A 16,955-nucleotide genomic window follows, 5' to 3' on the forward strand; every position below is an offset into this window, starting at 1 on the left:
ACTCCTGCCCTAGATAAACTTTATTTCCGTTGTGAGGATGGAGACAGGGAGGCACATGGTAGATTCCATGCTGCCATTTGCAAAAACGCAGATCTGTTTGTTCCGGTCACCCTTCCTTACCAAAGAATGGCCACTTGGCAGGTGATTGCTCATCAACTTTGATCACACCTGGCTAGAGGTGTCTGCTTGTCTTTTGTCTGTGAGGAACCAGTTTATCCACTCCCCAGATTTGTCTGGTAACCACATTTGTTATTACACCTCTACCTCAATATAACGCTGTCCTTGGGAGCCAAAAAATCTTACCGTGTTATAGGTGAAACCGTGTTATATTGAACTTGCTTTGATCCACCGGAGTGTGCAGCCCTGCCCCCCCCCCCTCCCCCGGAGCACTGCTTTACCACGTTATATCCAAATTCGTGTTATATCGGGTGGCGTTATATCGAGGTTGCGGTGTATTTCAGATTATATTCATAGCTTTACATATAGTGTTGCTACATACATTTCACTGTGCTATTACTGACCGATGAGTTTAGTTTTCAAATGATACCTCACAAAGCATAATTTGTACATATTATTACAATAGTGTGTAGGCTCTGAATACTGGGGTGAATTTGGTCACAACCCCAAATTAAAAAACAACAGAGGACAAAAAAAAAGCCACCATCGCTAAACCACTGAGTAAAAGCGGTGTTTAGAGGCAAAAAGGCATCGTTTAAAAATTGGAAGTCCAATCCTACTGAGGAAAATAGAAAGGAGCATAAACTCTGGAAAGTCAAGTGTAAAAGTATAATTAGGCAGGCCAAAAAATAATTAGAAGAGCTATTTCCAACTATAGCAAAAGACACAAAAACTAACAGCAAATATATTTAAGTACATCAGAAGCAGGAAGTCTGCCAAACTATCAGTGGGTTCACTGGACAATCAAGGTGCTAAAGGAGTTTTCAAGGAGAAAAAAGGCCATTGCAGAGAAACTAAATGAATTCTTGGCATCGTTTTTTCTTTGGAGAGGATGTGGGTGAGATCCCCACAGCCGGGCCATTTTTCTTAGGTGACACGTCTGAGAAACTGTCCAGGACAGAGGTGTCAGTAGAAAACATTGTGGAACAAATTGATAAATTAAACAGTAATAAGTCACCAGGACCAGATGGTATTCACCCAAGAGTTCTGTGAAGGAACTCAAATATGAAATTGCAGAGCTGCTAACTATGATAGGTTATTATCTTATCAGGTTTCAGAGTGGTAGCCGGGTTAGTCCTTGTGGCTGACACATTTATCTGGGCATAAGCTTTCATGGGCTAAAACCACTTCATCAGATGCATGGAGTGGAAAATACAGTAGGGAGGTATAAATACACAGTATATGAAAAGATGGGAGTTGCCTTACCAAGTTGCCTTACCTTAATTGAATTGGCTTGTTAGCACTGACCCCCCCGCTTGGTAAGGCAACTCCAATCTTTTCATGTGCTGTGTATTTATACCTCCCTACTGTATTTTCCACTCCATGCATCTGATGAAGTGAGTTTTCTACTGACACTTCCGTCCTGAACAGTACATCAGAAGCAGGAAGCCTGCTAAACAACCAGTGGGGCCCCTGGACAATCGAGATAAAAAAGGAGCACTTAAAGATGATAGTCATTGCGGAGAAACTAAATGAATTATTTGCTTCAGTCTTCACGGCTGAGGATGTTAGGGAGATTCCCAAACCTGAGCCATCCTTTGTAGGTGACAAATCTGAGGGATTGTCACAGATTGAAGTGTCATAGAGGAGGTTCTGGAATTAATTGATAAACTTAACAGTAACAAGTCACCGGGACCAGATGATATTCACCCAAGAGTTCTGAAAGAACTCAAATGTGAAATTGCAGAACTATTAACTATGGTTTGTAACCTGTCCTTTAAATCAGCTTCTGTACCCAATGACTGGAAGATAGCTAATGTAACACAAATATTTTAAAAGGGCTGTAGAGGTGATCCTGGCAATTACAGACTGGTAACTCTAACGTCCATACTGGGCAAATTAGTTGAAATAGTAATAAAGAATAAAATTGTCAGACACATAGAAGAACATAACATGTTGGGCAAAAGTCAACATGGTTTCTGTAAAGGGAAATCATGCCTTACTAATCAATTAGAGATCTTTGAAGGGGTCAACAAACGTGGACAAGGGGGATCCAGTGGACATAGGGTGCTTAGATTTCCAGAAAGCCTTTGACAAGGTCCCTCACCAAAGACTCTTGCATAAATTAAGTTGTCATGGGATAAGAGGGAAGATCCTTTCATGAATTGAGAACTGGTTAAAAGACAGGGAACGAAGGATAGGAATAAATGGTAAATTTTCAGAATGGAGAGGGGTAACTAGTGGTGTTCCCCAAGGGTCAGTCCTAGGACCAATCCTATTCAACTTATTCATAAATGATTTGGAGAAAGGGGTAAACAGTGAGGTGGCAAAGTTTGCAGATGATACTAAACTGCTCAGGATAGTTAAGACCAAAGCAGACTGTGAAGAACTTCAAAAAGATCTCACAAAACTAAATGATTTGGCAACAAAATAGCAAATCAAATTTAATGTGGATAAATGTAGAGTAATACACATTGGAAAAAATAACCCCAACTGTACATACAATATGATGGGGGCTAATTTAGCTACAACTAATCAGGAAAGAGATCTTGGAGTCATCTTGGATAGTTCTCTGAAGACGTCCATGCGGTGTGCAGTAGCAGTCAAAAAAGCAAACAGGATGTTAGGAATCATTAAAAAAAGGGATAGAGAATATCTTATTGCCCTTATATAAATCCATGGTACGCCCACATCTTGAATACTGCGTACAGATGTGGTTTCCTCATCTCAAAAAAGATATACTGGCATTAGGAAAGGTTCAGAGAAGGGCAACTAAAATGATTAGGGGTTTGGAACGGGTCCCATATGAGAAGAGAATAAAGAGGCTAGGACTTTTCAGCTTGGAAAAGAGGAGACTAAGGGGGGATATGATAGAGGTATATACAATCATGGGTGGTGTGGAGAAAGTGAATAAGGAAAAGTTATTTACTTGTTCCCATAATATAAGAACCAAGGGGCCACCAAATGAAATTAATAGGCAGCAGGTTTTAAACAAATAAAAGGAAGTTCTTCTTCACACAGCGCACAGTCAACCTGTGGAACTCGTTGCCTGAGAGGTTGTGAAGGCTAGAACTATAACAGGGTTTAAAAGAGAACTACATAAATTCATGGAGGTTAAATCCATCAATGGCTATTAGCCAGGATGGGTAAGGAATGGAGTCCCTAGCCTCTGTTTGTCAGAGGGTGGATATGGATGGCAGGAGAGATCACTTGATCATCACCTGTTAGGTTCACTCCCTCTGGGGCATCTGGCATTGGCCACTTTCGGCAGACAGGATACTGGGCTGGATGGACCTTTGCTCTGACCCAGTATGGTCATTTTTATGTTCTAATGAATAGTTTTCACAATGGAAAGTGGTAAACAGAGGGGGCCCCCCAAGGATCTGTACTGGGACTTGTGCTGTTCAACATATTCATAAATAATCTGGAAAAAAGAGTGAACCGTGAGGTGTCAAAAGTTTGTAGATAATACAAAATTACTCAAGATAGTTAAGTCCAAAACAGACTGCAAAGAGTTACAAAGGGATCTCTTAAAACTAGCTGACTGGGCAAGAAAATGGCAGATAAAATTCAGTGTTGATAAATGCAGAGTAATGCACCTTGGAAAACATAATCCAATACATACAAAATGATGGGTTCTAAATTAGCTGTTACTTCTCAAGAAAGAGATCTTGAAGTCATGGATAGTTCTCTGAAAACATCTGCTCAATGTGCAGCAGCAGTCAAAAAAGCTAACAGTGTTGGCAACCATTAGGAAAGTTACAGATAATAAGGCAGAAAATATCATCAGGCCACTATATAAATCGCTGATATGCGCAAATCTTGACTACTGTATGCAGATCTGGTCGCCCCATTCCAAAAGCGATATATTAGGATTGGAAAGGGTAAAGAGAGAGGCAACAGAGCCAATTAGAGGGGAGATTAAAAAGAGAGACTGTTCAGCTTAGAAAGAGACAACTAAGGGGGAGATATGGTAAGAGGTCTATAAAATTATGAGTGGTGTGGAGAAAGTGAATAGGGATGTGTTATTTATCCCTTCACATAACAAAAGAACCAGGGGTGCTCAATGAAATTAATAGGGAGTAGGTGTAAAACAAACATAAGGAAGTACTTCTTCACACAACATACAGTCAACGTATGGCACTTGTTGCCAGGAGTTGTGAAGGCCAAAAGTATAAGTAGGTTCAAAAAAGAATTAGATAATTTGTTGGAGGATAGGTGCATCAGTGATTATTACCTAAGATGGTCAGGGATGGAACCCTATGCTCTGGGTGTCCCTAAATGTCTAATTTCCAGAAGCTGGGACTAGACAACAGAAAATGGATCACCTGATAATATCCCTGTTCTGTTCATTCCCACTGAAGCATCTGGCATTGGTTGCTGTCAGAAGACTGGGTTAGATGGACCATTGGTCTGACCCAGTATAGCCATTCTTTTGTTAGTATATAAAGTCTGTGAGAGTCATGAAATTCAGGATTAATGAATCCTATTAATTAGTGATGCTATCTTCCATATATGCTAATAGCTCTTATTTAAGAGGGACAGTTGATTTTATAAATAAAATATCTATTCTGTCCCTCCAGAACTTGCCTAACTACATTGAAATATATTGAACAAAAGTGACTCATTTTTCAATCCTAAAGCCCTATTTATATAATTGAAATGTCCAGATTCAGTTGCTCCTATCTCATTTGAGGTGCAGAGTTTCTTTGAAATCTGGTTGTTCTTTAGTTCCTTTCTAAAAGTGGATATCACACCATCGCGATGCAAACTGTAGGACCTAAATTTAACAGACGAGCAAATAATAGAATAAGTACACCTCTACCTCGATATAATGCGATCCGATATAACACTAATTCGGATATAATGCGGTAAAGCAGCACTCCAGGGGGGCAGGGCTGCGCGCTCTGGTGGATCAAAGCAAGTTCGATATAACACGGTTTCACCTATAATGCGGTAAGATTTTTTTTGGCTCCCAAAGATAGCATTATATCGGGGTAGAGGTGTATATCAGAAGCCTGGTCTACACTAGGCGTTTAAATCGGTTTTAGGAGCGTAAAACCGATTTAACGCCAAAACCGTCCACACTAGGAGGCACCTTATATCGATTTTAATGGCTCTTTAAACCGGTTTCTGTACTCCTCCCTAACGAGAGGAGTAACGCTAGTATCGGTATTAACATATCGGATTAGGGTTAGTGTGGACGCTGATCGACGGTATTGGCCTCCGGGAGCTATCCCACAGTGCATCACTGACCGCTCTGGACCGCAATCTGAACTCGGATGCAGTGGTCAGGTAAACAGGAAAAGCCCCGCGAACTTTTGAATATTTCCTGTTTGCCCAGCGTGGAGCTCCGATCAGCACGGGTGGCGATGCAGTCCGAAATCAAAATAAAAAAAGAGCTCCCGCATGGACCATGCGGATGTGATCGCTGTAAGGGCAGGCAAATCCGTTCTATCAGCGCTCCGTTACAGAAGATGAAATTCAGAATCCTTTTTTAAAAATCTCCAGACAGACGCCATAGCAGGGACTCAGCGCACTGCAGCGTGACAAGCGTAATGGAAAGCCAAAGAATCAAATGGATGCTCATGGACTGGAGGACTGAAGCTATCCCACAGTTCCTGCAGCCTCCGAAAATTATTTGCATTCTTGGCTGAGCTCCAAATGCTTCTAGGGTCAAACACAGTGTCCGCGGGTCAGGGCATAGCTTGGCAATCTACTCACCCACCCCCAGAAGCGAAAGGTAAAACAATCCTCTGACTCTTTTACATGTCACCCTATCTTTACTGAATGCTGCAGATAGACGCGATAGTGCAGCACTCAACACCAACATCCGTGCTCCCGCCATGGGCGGCTGATGGTACAATACGCTGGAAATCCATCCTCATCATCAGCATCAGCTGATCGTGCAAACAGATGGAGCTCCAGCCTCATCATCAGCCTCAGCTGATGGTACAAAAGGACTGGTAACCGTCCTCGTCATCAGCCTATTGGCCCTAATTTTTTCTGGTGGATGGATGGTGCAATATGGCTGGTAACCATCCTCATCATAGCAACAGGGGGCTGAGCTCCATCAGCCCCACCCTTCATGTGTAAAGAAAAGATTCAGTTGCCCTGAACTAGCAGTGGGATGCTGGGCTTCTCTCCTACACACTGCTTAATGTCCTGTCTGGACTAATAGCAGCTGGAGGCTGCCTTCCACTCATTTCTCACTAACAAGTCAGTGTGTCTTATTCCTGCATTCTTTATTAATTCATCACACAAGTGGGGACAATGCTACGGTAGCCAAGAAAGGCTGGGGAAGAACGGAATCAACAGGTGGGGTTGTTACAGGAGCACCCCTGTGAATAGCATACAGATAATAATTTCTGCAGGCTCTGACACAGAGCAGCTGTGCTCTCTGGTTCTATGATACGGTGGTTCTCTAGCACACTTGCCTATATTAGGCAGCACTGATTCTATTTTTAGATACCAAAAGGAGGGATTGACTCAGGAGTCATTCCCAATTTTTGCTAGCCCCTGGCTGATTGGCCAGGGGCACTTATGACAGCAGCTAATGGTACAAAGCGATGGAAGGTGCAATATGGCTAGTAACCAATCTTGGCTTTGCGCCCTGGCTGATTGGCCGGGCACTAGCAGCAAATGGTACAAAAGGACTGGTAGCCATGATCATCCTCAGTTCCAATTTATGGAAGGGTTTGGATGGTGCAATATGGCTAGTAACCATCTCTGCTGTCATGCAAAAGCAAAAGCATGCTTCTGTGTAGCGCTGCTGAATCGCCTCTGTGAGCGGCATCTAGTACACATACGGTGAGAGTCACAAACGGCAAAACAAGCTCCATGATTGCCATGCTATGGCATCTGCCAGGGCAATCCAGGGGAAAAAGGCGCGAAATGCTTGTCTGCAGTTGCTTTCCCAGACGAAGGAGTGACTGACGACATTTACCCAGAACCACCCGCGACAATGATTTTTGCCCCATCAGGCACTGGGATCTCAACCCGGAAGTTCCAAGGGGCGGGGGAGGCTGCGGGAACTATGGGATAGCTAGGGAATAGCTACCCACAGTGCAACGCTCCAGAAATCGACGCTAGCCACGGACCATGGACGCACACCACCGATTTAATGTGCTTAGTATGGCCGCGCTCCACCCGATTTTATAAATTCTGTTTTACAAAACCGGTTTATGCAAATTTGGAATAATCCCGTAGTGTAGACGTACCCAGAAACAAGGCAAGATATAAAAAGGAAGTAATTCTTGTGCTTTAGTGCCCTCTAGTGGTTAAAGTATTTTTGGCAAGGTTTCTGCTGAATGCTGCACATCCTCCCTTCAATGAGATAAGGTGTCAAATTTTACTAGGGAGCAGCAACATGTATTAAAAATGACCCCAGCAAAAAATGTATTAGCTAATTTTTTAAAAGCTGCTAAAAGTGACCAGTTGTTTAGATCATACATTTTTGTGAAACTTATTAAAATCTCTTTATCAGAGGTTATTATTTTTGCTCATGGCATAAAGCCTTAAATTTCATACTAATATGTTAATGCAGGGTTTTTTTTTTATTTTTTGTTAGTGCCAAGTCATGACACTACAAGATGTTGTTAAAGGATTGTTTGTGTGCTGTTTGTTCCTGGAATATGTATCACTATCTCAACGATTCATACCAGAACTTATCAATTTCCTCGTTGGAGTACTTCACTTATCTATACCTCAGAAACGACCACAAGGTAAGTTTGCTTGGAGTGATAAATATGAATGTGCATTGTTTTTATACCTCAAGCTTCCTTGCAATTAAAAATTCCGCCTTGAGAGCTTTATGTTCCAAATGAAAGACCAAGTCATCTCCTAGATAGATCTCCTGAGCTAACCAGGAAACTAAGCTCTCAAATGCTGCAGTTCCCAGGAGATCCACCAGACACAAGCGCCATCTGCATTAAAGCCGCTGTCTTCCACACTGCTTCCCAGCCCCCACGGAAAAACAGCTCCTTCCCCTTTGGGCACCATGGTATAGTGAGGAAACCAGTGTGAGTTAATGCTGATAAAGTTAATGTCTGTGGAGTTGTTGGGGTAGCAATTGATGCTGCAGACTGCAGCTGATGCTACCCACTCTTCACCTGTTAACCAAAATGCCAGAAGAACTGCAGTGGGGCTTCCATGCAATCAGGATACAAGGGAGGTGTATGCCACAAAGCTGATACTCTTCCTCCTTACATACCTGTCTGGATTTACCTAACCCTTGCACCCATATTAACAGAGGGGACAATCTGTCCTGTAACATAGAGCAATCTTCATATTTAGCACTTTTCAACAACATCATCTAATGAATACCATGTAGACTAAGGGTGCTGGTAAATACTGGCTTAAAGCCAGTTTAAACCAGGAAACTGGGGGAAATTATTGCATCATTATCCAGCAAGTTCAGCAAGTATAGAACACATTTTTTCAAACTTTGGATACATTCATTCAGAACTGAGGAACAGTTTTGGTCTAACCACTGTGTCAAAGTTGGATTTCTGCTACAGAACGCTGCATGATCAAATGGCCCTGGACTGGTAGACTGCAACTCTGCAGGCTTCTGATTGCTTAATGCTTCAAGCCCACAACGCTGCATTATTGTCATTTTCATATAATGAAATATCTTTGACTTTTGTTTATATAATATTGAAAACTGAAATATGAGTCATGACAGATATAACTTCCTTGAGAAAACACCAAATCAAAATGCATAGACATTCCGATGTGCGTATTATAATTACATATCTTCTTATTACACCCATTGCAGTTTTACTTTAATTTAGGGTTGTACAAATAAAATCTATGAATTTCTGCTTAATTTGACTGTGTACCTAAAACTAAGTGTAGTGCTGTATGCATTAATTAAACAGATTTTAACATAGAAAATTCCTTAAACTGGGGCTAATTAGTTTTTCACTGGGCGGCAAAAACTGTGATTTAACCTGGTAAAAACCACCTCTGGTAAATACCATGCCATCGCGGTTTTTAGATAACCACATCAAACTAACCTTCCTGATTCTCCCCTAGCTGTGAAACTTTTCCTGACACCACTATCCCTACTGCTTTGCAAGTTCCCTCTTCCAGCTGATCTCTTATTCTAGTCCCTACAGGTGCCACCGTCTTTCTCCCCTACCCCCGCTGACTTTACTACTGGCCTAATGTTTCTGTAAAGAGATTAGCATTGTGTATATTTGAAATAGCCTAATTTGAATAAAGGATCTTTATAAACTATACATTTTCTATAAATTAGCTTTTTTCCTGTTTTAAGACTAAGTTTTTTAATTTTGAGAACTAATCTGTATATAACTGTTGTAACTGGTTTTTTAGGCTATATTCTAGTACATCCTTTCAGACCAGCAGGAAAAAATTCAGAATTACTCTTGGTCTGTGATAAGAAGGATATGGAGACCTGGAAAAAGCAAAATCTGCCACTCAGTATTGTGACTAGATTAAAGGAAAGCAGCACAACAGAAATGAATCATTTCAGGTATGTGAAGAATATGTAAGGGGAAACTCCAAGTTATTTCTTGTGTAACTTCGGTGTCAGTGTTCTGTCAAGCATGTTACCTTCTAGAACAAAAGCTGAGGGTGGACAACTGTCATAAATTATTTTCATCATATGGTTCTTGTAACATATTAAATAAAATATACCATTCTTTGGGTCTGATGTTGCAAAGTGCAAAGCACTTTCTGTGAGTGCTAAGCACTGCCAACTCTTTTTGGCCTTCTTGAGATTTGAGGATGCTCAGCACCCCACAGGAGTTGCTAAACATTTTGAAGAGTCAGACCCTTAAGCAAGAAATAAATCTTGATTACATGCAAAAATAACCACATCGAAAGAACATTATTAAGATCGCAAAGTCAAGCGCTCAGAAGTTGTGGATATGCATTGTGATTCAGTGTTCAGTTACATGATCACATTCTGTTTTTCCACAGAGTCTGAGCCTCATTCGATGCACAGAATGGATTATGTTTATTTAATGAGCAGCTACTGAATAGTTTATCCTCGTTGTTCCTTGTGTGGCCATAGGCCTTATTTACTGCACACTATTCAAATCCTACTCTGAAGACAGAATTATTAATTTCTTCCTGGGCTTTTCGGTGGCACTCATCACTATAATATCTGAGTGCTTCACAAACATCAATGAATGTATCTTCACAAAATCCTTGTGAAGTGAGGGAGTGATATTACCCCATTTTACAGGCAGGGAACTAAGGCATGGAGATTAAGGTCAAAAGTTTCCACTAATTTTCGATGCCAATTTGAGATTCCTGGGACCTGATTTTTTTTGAAGTATAGCACTTTATATGTTCAAAGCATAGCTCCTACTGACTTCAGTTGCAGCTGTGAGGGCTCAGTATAGTTGCAGATCTGTTCTCAGGGTGGGGGCAGTGCCCAGAGCCCCATGCAGCCCCCTTTCCCCCCAGAGAGGGGGGTGTGGCGCGGTGTCAGAACAGGTAGGGACTAGCCTGCCTTAGCCGGGCAGCACCACTGATGGGACTTTTTAATGGTCCAGTTGGCGATGCTGACCAGAGCTGCCGTGACCCAGTGCCTTACACTCCACGACCCAGTACTGAGTCGCGACCCACAGTTTGAAAAACCACTGATCTAGTCTGACCTGCACTGTAATAGAGCCCTAACCTCTGGCTGAGTTACTAAAGTTCTCAAATAGTGATTTAAAGACTTCATTACAGAAAATCCACCATACACTAGTTTAAACCTGCAAGTAGTCTGTGCCCAGTGCTGCAGAGGAAGGCGAAAAACCCACAAGGTCTCTGCCAATCTGACCTGGGGTGAAATTCCTTCCCAACCCCAAATATGGCAATCAGTTAGACCCTGAGGATGTGGGTCAGACCTACTAGGCAGATACCTGGGAAATAATTCTCTGTAGTAACTCAGAGCCCTCCCCATCTAGTATCCCATCAAACCATCCCCTTGCCCATGTCTCCCCACTCTCTGTCTCCCTGTCCCAGTCACTTTGCACAGCAAGTCTTAATTCTTCCCCTGCACCCTGGCTCCTGGTTGGATCTGTCTCCCTTCCTCCCCCATCCTTACCCAATTGCCCATATATATGCTCTGGTTCCTAGTCCCAAGCACACACACCCCGTCTCCTCCCCACCCCAGCCAACTGTCTGTCATCCCCCGCTGCCATTTTCTTCTCTGACTTCGAATCCCACTCTTCTTGCCCAACCAGTTCCAGCTTCCCCCATCTCTCCAGTCCTTGTATCACCAGACCTCTTGTCCCCTATCTAGTCCTTCCCTTCCCCTCAGTCCTGCTGTTGTTCCCTCTGCCTTTAAATTAGACAGCTTTCTCTTCCATGCTGCCTGAGTGCCAGGGAACGTTGAGAGTTTAGGAGAGTTTCACTTCCAGCCCTTAACATCCCTCTGGTTGGGAGCAGTCACTGTAGGGAAAGCTGGGCTTTGCCACGTATAGCCCCAAGCTGGAGCATGCTCATTCACTCTGTGGGGATGGCACATGTGGAGTCCTGTCATCATTAGAAGATGTGAGGGGATGGAGCCTGCTCAGTTGCTCTTTGTGAGGATGGTATATGCATAGTATAGTCAGCACTAGGAGTTCTGGGAAGCTTGAGCCATGCTCAGTCAAGATGGAATCTTCAGAAATTTAGCTTCTAAAATTGAAGTCTCTACTGAGCATGTGCAAACTGAAATTTTTCAGAGGCTTTTAACTTGGCCAGTTTTGGGTGAATTTTCACAAAGATGGCAAAGGGCACAACCCTGACACAAAAGGCAACCTATGCCAAATTTTAAGTGCCTCCTCCAAAACATGAGGACAGAGATCTTATTAAGGTTGCCTGACGCTTCTCATTAAAATAGGTGGCACTATCAGCCCTGCCTATAATTCGTTTAGTTTGAAGCTCTTGAAACTTTCATCTGCATATTCTAATTATGCAGTAAAATTATTGCAGATAACATTTTAACGTGACTATGTACATCTCTCTAACAGGTTATCATGTCTAGCCGTATGTTTGGATCTCATTAAGAAATGTGCAGCTTTGTATGAATCTTTGTCATCCTTCCATGAAATAATGCAACCCATCAGAGTACTTCTTACAGAACATATACCAGTGAGTGAATACCCTGAACCACTGCAGGTAAATGTTCCCCAAAAAACTAATTGCTCATGTAGAAGTTAGTAAATTCTGGGGTCACAATATGTGCTAACAAAAAACATAAAGCTAATTAAAAATAAAAACAAAGTGAAATATTTTTTCAAAGGTCAAGCATGTTATCTTGTTAGGATTTGATGTGCAGATACCTGGGGTATGAATCTCTGTGATGCGCTAGCCTGCCACACTCTAAGTGCCCATGTGGTCCCTGCTGCTGCACACTAAAAATTCTGTAAGGCACATTGATCTACGACTGTTATACTGTAAAGTCACACCCCAGCTTGCTGTGCACTAAGTTGGTCTATAGACAAGCCCTTAGACAATTTGAAGACTAAATCAGTGTTTCTGTGGAAAAGTTGGAGTGTGTACATAACGTTTTGCATGGATATTTTTCCATGGTGCAGCCAAACCCGCCTTTTTGCAATGTTCCCTCTAATTTTTTACATCCATGTGTAGAATGAATTTTGTTACGTGCACCAATATGGAGGTGATGTGTGGCAGGGGTGGGGTTGAGGGGTTTGGAGAGTGGAAGGGGGCTCAGGGCTGGGCTCTGGGGTGGGGCCAGGGATAAGGGGGGTTCGAGGTGTGGGTGGGGGTTCAGGGCCGGGGTCAGAGGGTTGGGGTGTGCTGGGGGTGAGGGCTTAGGCTCTGGTGTGGGGATGGAGATGAGGGGTTTCTGGTGCGGGCTGCAGCAAGAGGAGAAGACTCCCCCCAGTTCCCTCTCGCCGCAGCAGCCTGGGGCTGGGAGAGCGGTGCCTCTCCCCGGCTGCGGCAGCTCCAGGTCTGGGGCCGGGGGAGAGACGCCTTTCCCCACCTACACAGTCCTTGATAGCCTGCTGCACAGTCACGCAAGCTTAGAGGGAACTTAAGTGGAGAAGGTAACATTTAAGGCATCTCCATTGTGGTAACTCTTTAAGTAGCTCCTTTTTATAGGACTAGCATTCTGACAGTGCTGTTCCTTAGGATCTTGTATGAATCTGTAAGTCACTGGTACAGTCAAACAAATTTATCAAATAAAGTAATAGATATCATGGACATGGGTGCCTTAATAAAACCAGTATAAATATGTATTGTCAGCTTCACCAGTTAGTTAGTTCTTTTCCAGAGATGGAAGGATAAGATGATCTGAATGTAGCCTGACTCTCTTCTGCGTTCAGTGACGATGGACCGTCTTACTTAGCAGTAGCATGCGTCCTCTCTAGCAGAAGAGGCAGCATGAAATATGTTAGAGAATTTGATGTAATGTCGATGGCATGGATAGGCTATGTTAGAGTCACAAAATTTAACCCTTAGAGCAATGAATATTCAGCCTTAGAGTTTTTAAGCTGAGAAACAGGACCTGAGTTAAACTAGGTTTAGTCTGTTGTCAGTCATGCCAACCTGGCCTCTTTTCTCTTTGGCCACAGACCCTTCTTGCTGTCCATCACAGCACCCCCTGTAGACCTTGGAAAGCCTTTTGAAACCAGCCAGACCTAAAGGTTTAAAACTCTTCAGGACTAGCAAATATCCTAAAGGTTAATTGTGATCTTACTAAGAGAGAAGATAGTTTGTTGAGGATGCCTTAGCCAGGAAAACATTATTCCTGAGACAGCCAATAACTGGTTTGTAAAATGTGAAATCTTTGATTAGCTTTTAAAATCCTAACCTCATTTTGCATTTTCAGGAGTTGCATCAAAATGCTCTGAAAGAGCTAGAGGACAAAGGAAAACACTATACCCCGTTGGTGTGTGAGAAAAAGAAGCCTGTGCCATTGAAACTGTACATGCCCAAAATTGTGAAAGTGTAAGTACAGTAATCCTTAGAGAAGTGAAGAAAGCAAAACTGCAGGTTAGGCATTGAGGAGCATGGAGATAGGCTTCAGCTAAAGGCTGTTTGTCATTCTTTTCTAAATTTCCAAGCAGAGTAGGATTCTGAAAAGTAGGAAAAACAAGGGGAATGGAGTTGCGTCTCCTACATTAGGTGTGCATGCTGCCAAAGATGGACAACCCTAAAAAAGGGAAGGAGGAATCCTGAGAAATGGAGGACGGATTGTCTTGTTTTATGGCTAGAGTATAGGACTGGAAATCAGGAGATCTGGAGACTATTCCTAGCTCTTATTCATTTCTCCCTCAATAATAGATTCATAGATCTTTAACGCCAGGAGGACCATTATGAGCATTTGATCTGACCTCCAACACAACATAAAATACAATCTGGGTATCTACTTTACACTGGTTCTTAATTTTGGGGGTCTGTCTAGACTTCTCAGCTTTCCTGGATTCCCAGATTGCCACAATGGCCAGAAACACATTTTTTTTTTTTGTTTGTCTGACCAAGAAATTTCACCCCTTCCTGTCAGATATAGACCTTTCCACATACACATCATATGTATCTTTTTGTGTTCTGGGTTAGATTATAGCAACATCCTGATTGTAGTGGGCATTAACTTTGAAAGATATTTGGGAGCTTTTACTAATACCAAATGCAGTTGCACTCTGACTCAGGTAGACTGGCAAGGGCATATTACACCAATACTCTTCACTGGCTGCTGATTCATTTCCAGACAGAGGCACTAGTGACTATCATAAATTATCTTACGTGTTGGTCTCCGTTAAAAGACTGCATCTGCCCTACTATTTGCATTCATCCTAAACTCCCTCTGGCTATTTGCCGAAAGGGTGAAACAGATCAGGTATCCGCCATTCCCCCAAACACACAGACACATTTTGCCCCTCCTATAATTTATTATGAGAAATATTAACCTTAGAACACATTGTGAGACTCTATTTTTGTCCAGGTTTTCCACTAACTGCAGAGGCTGACATTCTGGATTTAGTCAGCTGGTATGGTTCTCTCCGCCTCTATACTTCTGAATGTAGTGCTACATGTGGAAGATTGCTGTGTATTGGCGCTCTGGAAAATCTGCTCTTTATCTAAATTATATAACGTAGTCAGATATTTTTGTTATGGTATCCTATAAATATGTAATTATAAGTGAGACTGTTAAGCCCTTGGTATTGAGAGTTGCCATAGGCGTGTGCAAAGACGTAGACTATAAAAAAGTAGCATCTATATAAAAGCTAGTTCCTGTGAAATATAAAAGAGTATACTTGATATAATATTTTATGCATACATGCATTCTAATTTCAGCCTCGAGTTTGGGAGGAAACAGGGAGGCAGCAAGGAGGAGCAGGAAAGAAAGAGGCTGATTCACAAACACAGACGTGAATTTAAAGGAGCTGTTCGGGAGATCCGGAAAGATAACCAATTCCTGGCTAGAATGCAGCTTTCAGAAATTATGGAAAGGTAATATATGGTTACTGGCAGTGGCAATTATGGTAGTGGAGTTACACTGTATGCTGGCCAGTGTTCACTCTTGGTCCCTGTCAGGACCGACATGTTGGTCAACCATATGTTGAGGTCAAAACAGTTGTCTGACAACTTGGCAGCAACCACTACAAGACTTGCAATCAGAGTTACCTGATGTTTATTGCTCATCAACCTCTATATATTTTGAATGTGTTGGAATTTTGCGGTTTCATTTATATAGTCACATAATGTGTATTTCTAAGTAACATATATATAATATGTGTAATTTAAATTGTAGCAGAAGGCGGTGTTTCAAAAATGTAGCTTTTTATAAATATTAAAATACATATTGTTTTGCCTATTTTATCTGATGTCAGAATAAAGATTTAAACATATGTTTGTTTTTATAGGGATTCTGACAGAAAAAGAAAAGTGAAAAATCTTTTCAATAGCCTTGCTACACAGGAAGGTGAATGGAAGGCAATGAAGCGGAAGAAGTTTAAAAATTAGACATTGACATTCTACAACAGGAAACCATGGGACATTATATTTTTACTTTCAGGTAAAATATATAAACTGATGGATTTTGAGGAGACTTTATATCTTGGTGCATTCCTTTTGTGGAAAACAGGTTCCTTCAAGAACAGTCTGAAAAAGGATTCTGATAAATTGGTTAGCTGGCTGTATTTTTTCATGTGAAAAATAAAGATAACATCCTTTTGTATTTGTTGTACTTACTATCATATTAATGAGAAATATTTTGGTGAATAGGTGTTCAGAAAACTGTACGTTCTTGACAGGAACTTCAGACCAATTCTGAGAGTCCATATTATGATGCATTGTATGGGTATTCTAAAAAGAATCAAGTAACAGGCATAGACGTTTTTGTGTATTTTTTATATAGATGCTCCCCGGGTTATGGAAGACCCAACTTGCACAAATTCACACTTACGGAAAAAGTTCCATAAGACAGAAATGGGATTTTCAAGTTGTGGAAATTTTTGCATAATGTACGGGTATATGTTTCCAACTTGTGCAAAATCCGAGTTACACAAGGCTTTCCGGAATGGAACGATTGTGTAAATCGGGGCGTCTGTATTGCAAAATTGCTGACATTAAATTAGCATCACAAGTATATAATACTTGGAGTTCAAGCAGTAATGTTTTAAATAGCATTTAGCTTTAGGAAAGTAGGATTCCTGTACTCTAGGGCCTAATGGAACTAGTTTGTTGACAGTTGGTGTATGGTTAAAGCCCAACATCCATTTATCAGTTCAATAACTTGACATTTGCTCCATATGTATTGAATCTTAATGTTGATCTCAACGTACAGTCCTAACACTGTGTAACATGGGTCAGTTAAACAGACTAGCTCAGCACCTTCATAACTATCTGATTGGTTCACAGCT

At 41.7% G+C, this 16,955-nt stretch overlaps 1 protein-coding gene across 1 annotated transcript in view; it reads left to right on the forward strand.

Moving 5' to 3' along the window:
• The window catches only part of NOP14 (NOP14 nucleolar protein), a 43,419-nt gene extending 27,149 nt beyond the window's left edge, over positions 1-16,270 (forward strand). The window contains exons 13-18 of the mRNA XM_039539902.1: positions 7,688-7,841; positions 9,457-9,616; positions 12,096-12,243; positions 13,922-14,040; positions 15,388-15,543; positions 15,957-16,270. Of these exons, the coding sequence (XP_039395836.1) occupies positions 7,688-7,841; positions 9,457-9,616; positions 12,096-12,243; positions 13,922-14,040; positions 15,388-15,543; positions 15,957-16,056 (837 nt within the window). The 3' untranslated portion in view covers positions 16,057-16,270. The remainder of the gene's footprint in view (positions 1-7,687; positions 7,842-9,456; positions 9,617-12,095; positions 12,244-13,921; positions 14,041-15,387; positions 15,544-15,956) is intronic.
• The last annotated feature ends 685 nt before the right edge of the window (positions 16,271-16,955 follow it).

The sequence above is a fragment of the Mauremys reevesii genome, linkage group 5 (genome assembly GCF_016161935.1).
Source record: "Mauremys reevesii isolate NIE-2019 linkage group 5, ASM1616193v1, whole genome shotgun sequence".
NCBI classification, from domain to species: Eukaryota; Metazoa; Chordata; order Testudines; family Geoemydidae; genus Mauremys; species Mauremys reevesii.